Below are 13,404 nucleotides of genomic sequence, written 5' to 3'. Positions count from 1 at the left end.
TTCTCTATTGATAACTCAGACAAAAACTTCAGCTCTTTTCCAGCACTAGTAGGCAAAATTCTCTCATTTTAATGTTATATTCAACTTAAAATTGTCAGGATGCTTCTGGTTTTGGATTACTGTGTTTGTACAAAACACAGTTTGGAGTCTACAACACAGCCACCAGGGACAGGTTAAACCACAATGAACTTTTCCAGGGAATGCAGTCGGATATTGTTTTTCTTGTTGGTGGCTAAATAATTTCAGTGTTCTGCCCAAAACGCAGTAAGCAAAGGGATTCCAGTGTGTCCTAGGACCATTTCCCCAACACCAAGGCAGTGTCTCCCCTGTTACCAGTCACCACGCATCCTACTTGCGGACCAGCCTGGGGCCACACACAGCCCTTGCACAACTGGACCTGCTGGACCTACCCTGCCTCTTGCTTTGCTTTCCTTTGGATCAGCAAGGCCATTCCTGTGGTCTCTGGAGGGGAGGGCAGCAGCCACTGCGCAGCTGACTTGATCTACAAGTTATTTTCACTTTTTGCAGGACAAAGGGTCACAGAAACCCTCAACTGAACCGGCAGGAAGAGGAGCCTGTGAGGTTACAACAGCAGAATAAAAACCAGAGGAACAGATAAGGTGAAGGATCCATCAGACCTAAATAAAAGGAGTTGGGCTGGCACCAGAGGACACAAACCAGCTCCCTCCGCCTCTGCCTGCGCAGACTCCCTCAGAGAACCAAGGCATGCATCATCCAACACTAGGGAGCGGGAAGCTACACAGCTATGGCAACACCAGGACACAGCCGCTCCCCACCCCAGCTGCCAGCAGGAATTCTGGGAATGTCAATGCACAGCCCAGCAGCTCCCAGGTTGTTTGGTCTCCCACGGATGCACGTGCAATTCAGGGGTATGCAGCGCGTGGTCACACACTCCTTGCTGGCTAGCTGAAGGAGCAGCCCTAGGCCCAAATTCCACAACTCATTTATCAACCCTCCACCGAAGAAAAATTATCCGGAAGTTCAAAGGCTGTTATTTCAATACTGACGGCTGAAAGCATATGGTTTCTCTAAAAGCTTGGACAAATATAAAAATAAAAGGGAAAATACAAAGGGTCTTTTCTAGAGATTTGTCCATGTGTGCTTCATTTATGCTGTGAGCTGGCTAGATGTAAATCACCTCCAGCCCAAAAGCTTTATATGTTATACCGGCCCAGCTCCAAGCCCTTGCAAGAGGCAGAGCCATCAGCCTGGGCACTGTGTTGCACTAACATAGCTACGTGGCTTCCAGGATCGGCTCTGGGTCACAGCCAGGCAGCTTGAAGTGCAGGCAGGGCAAGCACAGGTCTGTCTGTACACATCCGCAAAGGCACATCCTAAGAAAGCAGCGCTGGGAAGACTGTTCTGTCTTTAAAAGAAGAAGAAAAAAAAAACCCCTACACTTTGGTACAGATCACCTGAGAGGTGGCTAATCTCACTGCTCTCACATTCATTTCTTCACCTCCCACATGCACCGCAGGTTTTGCATCAGCAGGAGGCAAGCCAGGAAAGAGAGATTAAAAAATTGGGCAATTCATGCACCTGTGGGCTCCTCAGCCACCCTCCTGCCTTTGGGATCGGACGCTCCAAATAAGGCTTGTCTGGCAGATGCGCCACAGAGCCGCATCCGTTCCAGCTCCACTCAGCCAGACCCAGCACCATCCTGCTCACAGCCCAGGGAAGTTAGTTTGCATTCAAACTTACCAAGCCCACTTCGGGTGACTGACACAAAACACATCGCAGGGTTCCATGCCACGCCAAGGAACACCGAGTGGGAAATACGACCCAGCCCCAGATAAAAGAACAGCCTCCTAGCAAGTTCATTCCATGAACAAGACAAAAATGAATGGTAATGAAAGGAAAATACATATGCCTGCTCACAAAGAGCAGGACTAATTGTTATTCCAACCTGTTCTGAGGCAAGGAAATACAGGAATGTCTGTGCTCACAACACGTGGGAAATGTGGCTATAGAGGTTCCCAGTCCTACTGATGCTACCTCCCACCCCACACTCTGATAAGATAAAGGCCCAGGGCCAGGTGTCAGCTTTTTTTAGGTTGGTCGGAAAGAAAGTAAAAAAGAGCAGTTTGGCAAGAAAGTGGCAATATGTAAAAAAACCAAACAAAACAAATCCCACCAAAAAACCCCCACCACCACCCCCGAAACAAACAAACCAAACCCACAAAACAAACACCCCCCCCAAAAAAAAAACCACCTAAAAGAATTAAATCTATAAAGGCACAAAAATGGCTGAAAAGGAAGTGTTGCCATCAGATATAAAGGGAATGGAGGAAAGGGCAGGGTGCGTGTGGTGTGGCAGGGATCACCTCCTAGTTTTCTCTATAGGAAAGCTACCATCAGGAAGATTTTTCTTTCAGCTTTAGAAAAGCTCCATAGTTGGTTGGAAGACCAGACGGATGGTGGAGTTTGGCACACCAAGTTCTGAAGAAAAACTCTTGAGCTGAAAACTTGCTTCTAATTCGCAACACTTTAAATCAAAGGCAATGCATTCTTGGTTTTAAGAAAACCCAGGACAGAGTAGGGAGAAATCTGTACTAAGAGGCAGGCAAGCAATGTTTGCTATGACTTTCCTATGTCACTGCTCCAAAAGCTGTGTGTACTTGCACCTCAAAGTACTTGTGGTCTGCAGCCTTGGCTTCAAACCAATCTCTTTTCTTTAAGTATGTTTGACTCATCACATTTCATAGTTTCATTTCTAACTAGCCAAACCTGTACCTACTCAATGCTGCTGAAGGTGGCAACACCTTCTCTAATGAGGCATATGACTGCTGTTTCATTACAATGGCATCCATATAAATGCATGCAATATTCATCAATCAAAAAAGTTGAAATTCTTCCTACAGTGAACACCAAGTGAGGATTATGCTAGAATAAACTCTTAAAATAATAAATCAGTGGTGTACACCCCAGCCTTATTTCAAGTTGTAGCAAGAGATCCACCCTCTCCAAAAACAGCTCATCTGAACAGAAAGTCCTGGCCAAGAACTTCATTCAACACTCATGAGGATCTGCCAGAAGACCACTCTCGTTGCCCGATTTGCTATTTCAAAAGGCCAACCCAAATTAGCCACAAATTACCTATATATGGAACACTTCCACATTTCTTGGACAAAAAAAAAAAAAAAAAAAAAAGAAAGCAGCATTGTTTAGTTGCTCTGTCACTCAGGATATCACTTAAAAGATACCACAGTACCTTTCCTTTGGTGGAAAGAAAGCAGAAAGCTCTACCATGATATTCTGCAGCTCAAAATGCCTGTTACAGCCTCATCACGTATCCCTTCTTAGTAGAAAGGGTCTTTTCACACACAGCATCTGGCTTACAATGCCTTTTTTTTTTTTTTTTTTTTTTTTTTTGAGGAAAGGAGTGGGAGGACAATAGAGCCCTTAATGTACAGTGACATCATTTTTGGCTACAGTCCCACCATCCAGCCTAAAGCAAGCCAGACAGAAGACCTCCACGGGGGCCCTTCTCTGGGAGCCACTGGAAGCAACACTAGTTTCAGAAGGGACCCATGGGCAAGCATGGAAGGGGTGCCCCAAGCACAACAGCAGGGTCCTCGCACTGTTAGGACTACAAAAATGGGGCAAGGAGGCTCTTGCGATCACCGTGCAGGCGACACCTTGCCCTGTTCGGACAAGAGGTCCCAACTTTCCTGCTCCACGGGGCAGGAGCTCAGACAGGATTCCAACAAGGCAGGATCCAGCAAAGCCAGCTAACCCTGGGGAAACTGATCTGTCCAGATTGTTCAACTGTCACTGACCTGAGAGCAGGCCATGTCCCCAGGCCAGAGTTATGGGATAGAGAATTTGCTTCACAGCCTAACGGGTAACACAACAGAGGTAACAGGACAACGGACAACATTACGAAGAGTAGCCGGAAACATTTGAAAGAAATATGCATTTAACCATGCACGTAGGGGCAATTTTCATTAGAAGACCTCTAACGGGTACCAACCAAGAGAAGGAGAAATGAGTACACTGTACAGACCTGGAGAGAGATGGTTCCCAGCTTCAAAAACTCACGGCCTGAACCTATAAACGCTTCTACCGATTGACATATGAAGGTCAAAGACATAAAAAAGGCTGCAGGGACAGGACTCCTCTTCCTTACCTTCCCTACCTTTAAAATCCCCCGATTTTAAAGATAGCCAAGCCTGCTCAATCAACAAGAAGGGGCAGAACCTCCATAGAAAACTCCATCTCAGCTCTAGACACCCCATCCCTAATGAAGTCATAGAGGCTAAAGACGATGAGCTTGCCTTCAGACATCTAAAGGCTTCTTTGCAGGAGAAGAACCCCACCTCGGCTGTCTGCCCAACACTGCAGACATTTGGGACAGGGTGGGAAACTGTTTGAAGTCTCCACAAGCCTCAGGGTAACTCCAGCATTACCTGTTGCATGCAAGCGAGTATCAGCTACACATCTTTGTCAGACTCATCAGACCACGCTTCCACCCAACCAGGACGGCTCCAGGCTGAGTAAGTGTACTGGCTTTCCTAAATATCCTATGCAACAACTCACCAGTTCGTCAACTGACTTCCCAGTTCAACATCTCCCCTTTTCTTCTCACAAAGCATGATTGTGTCCCCATCCAATTATTCCCCTCCCCCAGTCTGTCAGGTGGTGGGAGTCAGACTTCACCTCTAACACAGACACCTGGAAGTCCACCTGAATCCCACTTCCCCACTCCACAGTGTCTCCTGTCCACCTTTCCAACCCTGACCCCCCTCTCCTCCTGATCTCAGGGCAGTCCGCCTGTCCCTCTCGAAGCCTGGCCTTCCACCCCACCCTCAGCTCCCTTCACTGTCTCAGAACAAGGGGGCTTTGGATCCTGGTCTCTTTTCCACCTTGAACACACTCTTGCAAAGGTCAGAAAATCCTTAACCCACCACTCTTCTACGAGGTGGCCACTGCCAGCAGCTCCTGTGATGTCCCAAAGCAACAGAAGAGGGCAGAGAGGAGCTGCCAGAGAGAAACAGCATTTGCTCCAAAACCCACGGACACCGTCTGGCCCCAGAGCGGGAAATCCGTCACGCGTGAAATACTCCTGGTTTCTACACACACCGGCTCACAAACAGCACGCCAGCGCTGCCAGCTGTGCGACAATCCCGTCCGTGCAGAGCCAGACCTGCCTGCTATGTCCAGCGTCCAAAGGCCCGGCGTTGCCCTCGGCTCTCCCGGCACAACGCGGCTGGGAAGTACGCGTTGCTGAGGGCATCTCAAACATCCTTCTATTCCCCAACTCCGAGCTGCAAAACCCGCACATTTGCCTTGCTACAGAAGGAGCACGGGACCTGTATTGCCCAAAAGCAGCATTTCTTCACCAGAAAGCTGTGTTTTACAAAATCCCCGAAGCGCCCCAAGGGGACTGGCAGACTGGCAAAGCACTCTCTCGGGCAGGTAACACCTCCTGCACGGACAAAGCGGCAGAGGTACGATATTCCTGTGCATCCCCACGAGGGCTAGCACAAGAACGGCGAGTACCTGGTCCCAGAGCTGCTAGGGGGAACTTCTTGTGATAATATACTATTTCTATCTTAAATCTGAAACATCCCCGGAGCCCTGGGTGCCTAAATGAGGAATTACATCAGAAACTCCAGACATAAGAGCCTCGTCACCTCCCACTTCACACTGCTGCACAGGATCAAATCATTCCCACAGCAAACTGGGAGCAACAGCAAGAGGGAAACAGGAGAAGCAGCAACCCCCACAAGAATCACCTGGCTCAGGTTCAGGGCTCAGAAAGCAAATTTCTAATAATCTAATAATCAATGCTTGCTGGCTGATAAAACCTACCATCTATGCAGTACTGCTGCAATTATTACACAGAAGACACTATATTTACTACTGTGGAGGACTTTCTGCAGCATCGAAGACTCAGTGCTCTTATGCCCTGCTCTCTTCATATAATTCAAGACTGAGGGGCAGGGAGGGGGGAAGAAAAGGAAAATAAAAGAGAGCATGCAAGGTAAATGAACCATGCAATAAAAATTGTTGAAATTGGCTCAGGCATCTACTGATAAGATCACAAGAGTTGAGAAAGAACTACAGCTCTACTGGTGAGAAATCCAATCATTGACAAAACACATCCACTCAGAGGGGAAAAAAAAAAAAAAAGTAAAATAAAGTAAAATAAAGTTAGACGCTTAAACACACAGAGCACTTGCTAAAAATGCCAGTTCTTTGAACGCTGAAGTCCAGAGTATTTTTGTCTGAATATGACTCTGATCCCAGGAGCCAACGTTTGCACTCTTGGTATTAACAGTCCCCTCTGCAGGTTCATACAAACCAATACTCAAACCGTATGGATCTCACACACCGAGACTGTGAATCTGGAAGCAAATTTCCATCTAGCTACAAAACTAGTTTGGCCTCCCACATACCTCTCCATACCACCTTAGCCCAGGAAGTTCAGCCCTGAGCTGAAGGATCACCATGAGGGTATTTAGACCTTTGCAAGCTGCTATTGGCAACTTCACTATAGGTTGAAACTACTCATTTAGGGGTCTGCGGAGTACTTGGGCCATAAGCACCTGCTGCACAGGGCAGGCCTCTGTCAACTGGTGGGAAGCAATGGCTTTCCTTGGGGCAGCCACAGCGTTCTCAGCACCAGGTCTAAGCCCTGTTCCTGGGTTAGTGGCCCATCCCCACTGCTGTAGGATGGCTCAGCCAGCGGACAGGCAGCTGCAGAGCTGCTAAGTGCCTCCAACTCCTTGGGGACCTGAAATCATTGCTGTCTGCACAGTCCATCCCTGTGTGCAAATCCTAAGCCCTCGAGTACCTTGCAGACACCGTTTACCTGGGTACCTTGAACGTCAGGCTGGTTACGGCAGCAGGATAACATCTCAGGAACACTTACTGCCTCCTTTTGCAGCCCTTCTGAAGCTTCATTTGCTTGCTCACATAGCAAAGTGCTTCATGCTTCAAAAAACTCAGGTCAGCATTTTAGCATCCTCCAAGCAGGTAAGGCCCTCGCTGCCATCCCTCTCAACCCCACTGAAGCAAAATCTGGTGAACAGGGGAGGCTAGCACCCAACACCAGCCTCGCAAGTAATGTCACGCATGCTGCAAGACAGCACTTTCAGCAGCAGCAGCACACACGGCTCCTCGCTGCTGCCTGCCAAGCACCCCAAACCTCTCACAGAGCTGAAACCCAAGAGCAACCTGCACATAATCTCTCCGTGCCTCTTTTCTCCACAGCCCTTGTGCAGCAAAGAGGAAAGCTCATGGTGACAGTGAGCTCTGTGCAGTGACAACACCCCTTGTGCCTCCTGCAGAGCGTAGCAGCATGTACAGCTCCAGAGAAAGACCTTTGCTGCGAGGTCCTATGTCCCCCTAAGCTAGGCTCTCCCTAAACATGGCCATCTGCAGCATCCATAGTTTTCCCCAATTTTTAACAAAAACCCAGGCAGCAACGAAACTCTCCAAAGAAAATTCCTGTACTTTGGCTCCAGCAAGAAACCGATGGGAAATGCCTTCAGAACAGAGATGACTCCACCTGCTGTCCTTGCACCCAGAAGATGCACAAGCCTTTTTCAAAAGCTGGAGTGGCTTCAAACAGCTGCAGTTAGCTACTAGCTAGGGAAGCTGCCCATACTTATGCATCTACCGTAGTGCCCAAAGTTCTGAAAAAAGATCAAACCAGAGTTCACCAGGAGGCTGCTCTAACTTGAAATAGGTCACTGGGTATTGGGATCTGTGGTTTCAGCAATGCATGCTTTGGGAGCTCAAAGGCAGCAGCTACTCCCTCTTCTGCTAAAGGCAAGCCCATTGCCACAGCCTTAACGCCCTCAGGAGCTGCCCCCCTCCCCCCAGCCTCCCGCAGGGATCCTCCAGGAGACTGTGCTCACTGCCAAGCCTAGCTATGCTCCATCACACCTCCTGCACCACTTCATCTGCCCTGGAAATGCTCAGCGCTTCCTTTTGTCAGTACTTGTTTGTCAGGTAGGCAGTTCTGCCAAGAACCTTAAAGCAGTTGCAAAGCTCTCCACAGTTGCACATGTAAACCCTCTTAAGAAATAGCCAGAAGGTTTTGCCTAATGTTAAGAGCGTAAACAAACTTGTTACATGCTAATCACCAGGTAGGCCACACACCCTTCCCCTCCCCCAGCCCTCGAATCTACTAAAAGGGTGATCATGGTCACCTACCTTTGCTTCCTCGTTGATGTCCCAAGTGAAGGATATGGCGTTGTATGCAATCTCCTCAATGTTACTGATGGTGTTGAAGCTCTCCTTGTAGTCCGCTGTTAGAGAGAAGGATGCATGAGGGAGAGAAAGAGGCGATACCATCTGGAGTCTTTAATCACACAAAGCAGCAGAAACTGCAACTCCTCAGCAACCCCTGAGGAGCAAAGGAAGCTGAACTGTACTTAAGAACGGATCATTAAAAAGGCTGGAAATGTTGGGTTTTTTCCATTTTTTCCATGAGAATCAAAGAGGAGGAAGGAGGGAAATGGGACTCGGCAGAAATTCCAAACTAGAAACTCCCGTGAAAAAGGCAGATGTCCCAAATACTGCATGTCCTGTGCCATAACCTGCTATGCCCAGGAAACTCTACCCTGTACAGCAAGGGCATAAGCTCTCAATAAAACTCCTTCAACAACAAACAAAGATTTGCATGCGCGTCTACTTTAAGTGCCAAGTGATTAATCCCTGCTTTTATTCACAGAAGGAAGGGACGAGGAGTACAACCCAGCCTTCAGCCAGAGAAGACTGGAAGCCAGCCAGCCCCAGCCTTGTCTGGAGGCAAGTGGAAATTTGCAGTGTTTTCTTTTTTTACATGTACCAAAGACCAGTTGTGAGCAAAGCTGTGGGAAGGAGGATCATTAGCGTTGAGGTATTTCTACAAGGATCTTGTGCTTTGAAGAAACACAATATTTAGGACAGCCACAGACTCTTATAAGCTGCAATTTAGCTACATGCACCAAGATATTGCAAAGCAACCATAGTCTGGAGGCAGGGGGTGTGTTAGATCTCCCAATGCAAAACTCTAAACTCAGCCTGCTCGTGAACCAAAATCCTCCAAAAACCAGCCTCCTTAAGGAATCCTAAAAACTACAGCATTAGCTCCAAGCAATCAAAAGCTCTTTCTGGGCTTTCAGTAAAGCTACGGACAGCACAGAGATGATCCATCCAAAGGTTCCTTAAAATAACAAAGCTGTAGCAGAAAAACAAATCTTGCCAAGGAATTAGGTTTGGAGTTTGACATCAGCAGTGAACGTTCCTTACCTATGTCAATGCATCTTTGTTTGGCTGTGTGCTGTCTTGAGTGCCAGTATTTCCAGTGCCTGAGCTGATCTTCCCTTGTTTTGTCTTCTGCAAATACAACCATGATGACACTCTGAAAGGACAAGGGGAGGGGGGTAAGAATAAAAAAAAACAGAAACAAAAAACCACCACCAATAAAACCCAAACCCACAAACACGTGAAAGAGGAAGGAGGCCAGAGAGTACATTTGTTTTGGACAATCTTGTTGGTATCAGGTTTTCTGCTTTAGGCTTTCCAACTTGACGCACCGCAGTGTACCTGGCACATGGCTGCCAAACAGGAAAGCAGCGCTTTCTGGGTCATAAACAGAGATGAGCAGAACTGCTCTCCTAACTGGAGTTCAAGGATCTCATTCCAGGCATTGCACCACCTTTAGACAAGTGCTGACACCACTTCTTAACAGACTGAGCCAGGATGGGTTGGTCTGGAAGTAGGTGGACAGCAAAGGAACGAACACTGACGTAAGACATCAGGTAAGCTGGCCTTAGTGCTGATGCTCTGGTTTACATTGCTGCACTTTGGGAGAGTTTAAGGCTACCACTGTAGACAGCCTCTTTCCCCAAAAAAACACAAGAGCTGCCACTCACTCGGACTTTACTGATGGGGTGATGGATTCCTTCACTGCTGCTGACTTCTTTCAGCGTGATCGGGTAGAATTGACCTTTATTCAGGTAAGTCATCGTGCTGTCCCCAGGCTTCTGTCGGAGGGACTTGGAGGCTTCCAGAGTGTATTCAAAATTATTCCTACAGAGCGAAGAGGGCAGTGATTGCTAAGGCATTTTCCTGGAAAGCCGATTAAATGTTCCACATCTTAATTTGGAGAAATTCCAAACTCTTTAGTTGACTCACTAAGCCATCAACAGGCAAGGAAGTTGGAAAACAGGATGAGCCCCTTTTTGAACCATTTCCTTCACGAATGAACATTTAAGAGAACTTCTTGGCAAGCTAAATCCCAAGACACGTCAGCAGGCAAGACTGGAAGCTCCCTATTCAGACCAAGAGCAGCAAGCTACTTTCATGGAACAGAATATCTATTAGTAATTAAATTAAATTCACAAGCTAATAAGCCATTCAGTGGCCACCGTCTTCTCCTCTTTCCTCTTGGTCAACTGCAACTAACCAAACAACTAGTTTATTCCCCTCCCTTAAGAGTTCAGATGAGTTTCATACTTCCTATTCCTGCTGTAGATCTCCAGCAGGGAGAGAGCAGTGCCAGCTGACCAGGGAGAGGGACACAGCTAGAAGCCAGCTCTGACACCACCGCAGAGCTGACAGACCACACTGCAACGTCCCATGGGACAGAGAGCTGGCACAAGGACAGCGACTACAACTGGGCAGTATTTCCAACCCTGGAGGTAATTTCCCTTAAAGCACTTTTCCTTAAAGATACAGGTAGGATTTTCAACCGTGAAATTCAAATGAGCAGACACTGTTGCGGTTTTGAGATCCACAGCCCCTGCAGTGCCTGACAGAGACTCAGCACAGAAGGGCATGAGACGTACTGCTCACTCACGGACAACTGTGAGAGAAAGGCAAGATACGAGCAAACAGGGGCCTTAAAGCATTACCCAGAAATGCTGTCAAAAACATAATCTTCTGAATTCATGTTGGCCATCCGGAGATTCAGTTCAGTAGGAAAGAAAACCTGGGGTAGACACAAAGCAAAACAACACAACAATTAACACAGCAACAACAAGAAAAGTCAAGATTAAACAGATACTCGTTACCACAGAACCTCTGGCAGGCAAATTGATCATCAGATAACAATTGATTTTTTTGTCTGTACAAACAGGGCACTTTAGCAGAGTTTTAATCCAAACCTTTTGGGTGTCAACTAAGCACAACATCTCACAAGCTTCTGAGCCAGCTTTAGGGCAACATTTTACAAGTTTTCCCAGATCTCAAAGAACAGTTATAGCTACACAGTTCCTTGAGGTCTGGCTTAAAAATCAAAACACAGTTATGCTGGTTTTTTTCAGTTGGTACCATAAAACAAAAGAACACGGATTTTCATCCAGGTTTGACTCTTGCTCAAGGCCCCTAAATAAACTGACCATTTTTCACTGACACACACCACTCCTTGAAGCTGGCAGTAAGGAAGCTCACAGACATAGTCACCTCGCTTCAGTACCTGCAAAAGTGCCATGGAGTGCTGAACTCTTGCAAAACCTGGCCTGGTTCTGTGGATCGAGATAACTACTTCCACACTCTGCAAGCCAAAGGCTCTGTCACCAGTGAGATTAATCATTCGCTTTTGATAATGATTTCATGTTGGGAAGGTTTTATTTACCAAGTTGTACTTCTGCACCTTTGCAAAAAAAAAGTCTTTTATTCCTAAATCACTGGGCAGATATCTGGCTCACATAAGAACAACTAAAGATGGAACTGGATCTCTCCACGCAGACCAAGACACACACACACACACACACACACACACAGCGACTGCCTCTCTTGGTACCTCTTGCACACCCTCCTTGAAAGTCTCTGAGAAGGTGGAATCTGGCGTTCGCCTCTGGGAGTTTTGAGGTTGGGTGTTGGAACTGAACTGGTCAGGATTGAGGTTCCTGTCGAAGACCACCACCCGCTCGGGGGGCTCCGGGTGGTAGACGCTTGGTGGGATGCCCACTGCAAAGCCATGGGGCTGTGTCTCTGTTTTGATGGAGTGGGTAGGCATGGTTGCAATTGAAACGGTGACTGTTGTGTCAGGGGTTGTAAGATGCCCTCTCTTGTCCATGCCCATTTGGGGCGTGTGTGGAAGGACAATATTGAAAGGCACATTTTTCAGAACCTGGACTCTGTTTTCTCCAGCAGAAATGAGAGACTGTTCTGTCACATTTGGGATGCTGTTCCTTTAAAGGCCAAAGGAAAAAAAAGCATAAATTATACAGCTCATTTTCTCATTAAACAAGATCTAGAAATACTCAGCTTTTTGGACAAGGACAGCTGATACCAGCTCTCCTGCTTGTGCAGAACAGCTCAATCCTAACCTGAAAAGCTGAGAAACTCATTAAAAAAACCCCACCAAAAACACCCCCCCCCCCAAAAAAAAAAAATCACAACCCCAACCAAACAACAAACCAAAACCTCACCCACTGCTAACAACCCCACCTTGGAGATGAATTACCCTGGAGCAAAAAGGTGAGGGTTCACAGCCCAGATCCTCACTGCTTGGAAAAGGGCAGTCCAAAACCAAGTGCTTCAAGGCCCTTCCCACCATACATCAGCACACGCAGGCTCCATAAAACTGCTCTTGGGAGATGGAGCAGGACTGAGAGCAGTTGCTGCTCCTCTGCTCTAGGACTGCACACCACCCAGGAAGCTCTAATAGGGAAATTACATCCCTCTTTCGTGCACAAACCCCCAAGAAAATCCACACCAAGACTCCCAGGAGAAGTTTGCATAACCTCCCACTCCACCACACTAATTTCTGCCAGGACAGCAATAAGATCTGTGGCTGAGCTGACTTCACGGCTAGTAGCCACCGCGTCAGTCTGCCCTCCCTTTCTCCCTCCCCACAACATGGTCCTGCCCTCTCCTTTGCACCAATTCTGACGCTCCCCCATCTCCTTCCCCCGTCTCTTTGGTGAGCCAGTTCGGCTTGTTCCACTAGGAGAAAACTAGCCACTTTTTTTCCCCCCTTGCTAGGTTATGGGTCAGTTAAAGATCAGAACTGGTACGAGGGGAGCAGTAGGAACACATGGCTGCTAACCAGACTGCTCTTCTCAACAAGTTGTTCAATCTGCTCAGCCAGACCACAAAACCTCACCTCACATCCTTAAAGCATTCTAGTTTGTCCAAAGGAAGAAGATGATAGGAGTGGAAGCCTGGGTTGAATAAACCTCACATTCATAATGTTTACCTAATTAATACCATCTTCTGCTTGGGATGCACAAGCCAGAGAGGACAAAGAGGAAGAAAGAAAGGAGTTCCAGAGGATACAAAGTAAGTCCACAAACAATACAAAACCAAATTAAATCACAAGAACTTTCAAGTTCTTCCCTATCAGCCCACGCACAAAGCAGCAATGCCACTGGTGCCCGAGAACAAAATCAGCAGTGAGGAACTGAGGTAACCGTGTGCAAAAGTAAAAGGGTCACT

General features: G+C 47.4%; 1 protein-coding gene across 1 annotated transcript in view; it reads right to left on the bottom strand.

Annotated features, from left to right (window-relative positions):
• GRHL1 (grainyhead like transcription factor 1) overlaps positions 1 to 13,404 on the bottom strand; it is a 51,948-nt gene that overhangs the window by 22,654 nt on the left and 15,890 nt on the right. The window contains exons 4-8 of the mRNA XM_055713875.1: positions 11,765 to 12,155; positions 10,875 to 10,951; positions 9,894 to 10,050; positions 9,268 to 9,379; positions 8,188 to 8,282 (exon numbers count right to left, since the gene is read on the bottom strand). Of these exons, the coding sequence (XP_055569850.1) occupies positions 8,188 to 8,282; positions 9,268 to 9,379; positions 9,894 to 10,050; positions 10,875 to 10,951; positions 11,765 to 12,155 (832 nt within the window). The remainder of the gene's footprint in view (positions 1 to 8,187; positions 8,283 to 9,267; positions 9,380 to 9,893; positions 10,051 to 10,874; positions 10,952 to 11,764; positions 12,156 to 13,404) is intronic.

Source organism: Falco cherrug, chromosome 6 (assembly GCF_023634085.1).
Source record: "Falco cherrug isolate bFalChe1 chromosome 6, bFalChe1.pri, whole genome shotgun sequence".
Lineage (NCBI taxonomy): Eukaryota > Metazoa > Chordata > Aves > Falconiformes > Falconidae > Falco > Falco cherrug.
The sequence above is the reverse complement of the archived record's forward strand: the minus strand, read 5'-3'. Positions and strand labels throughout refer to the sequence as shown.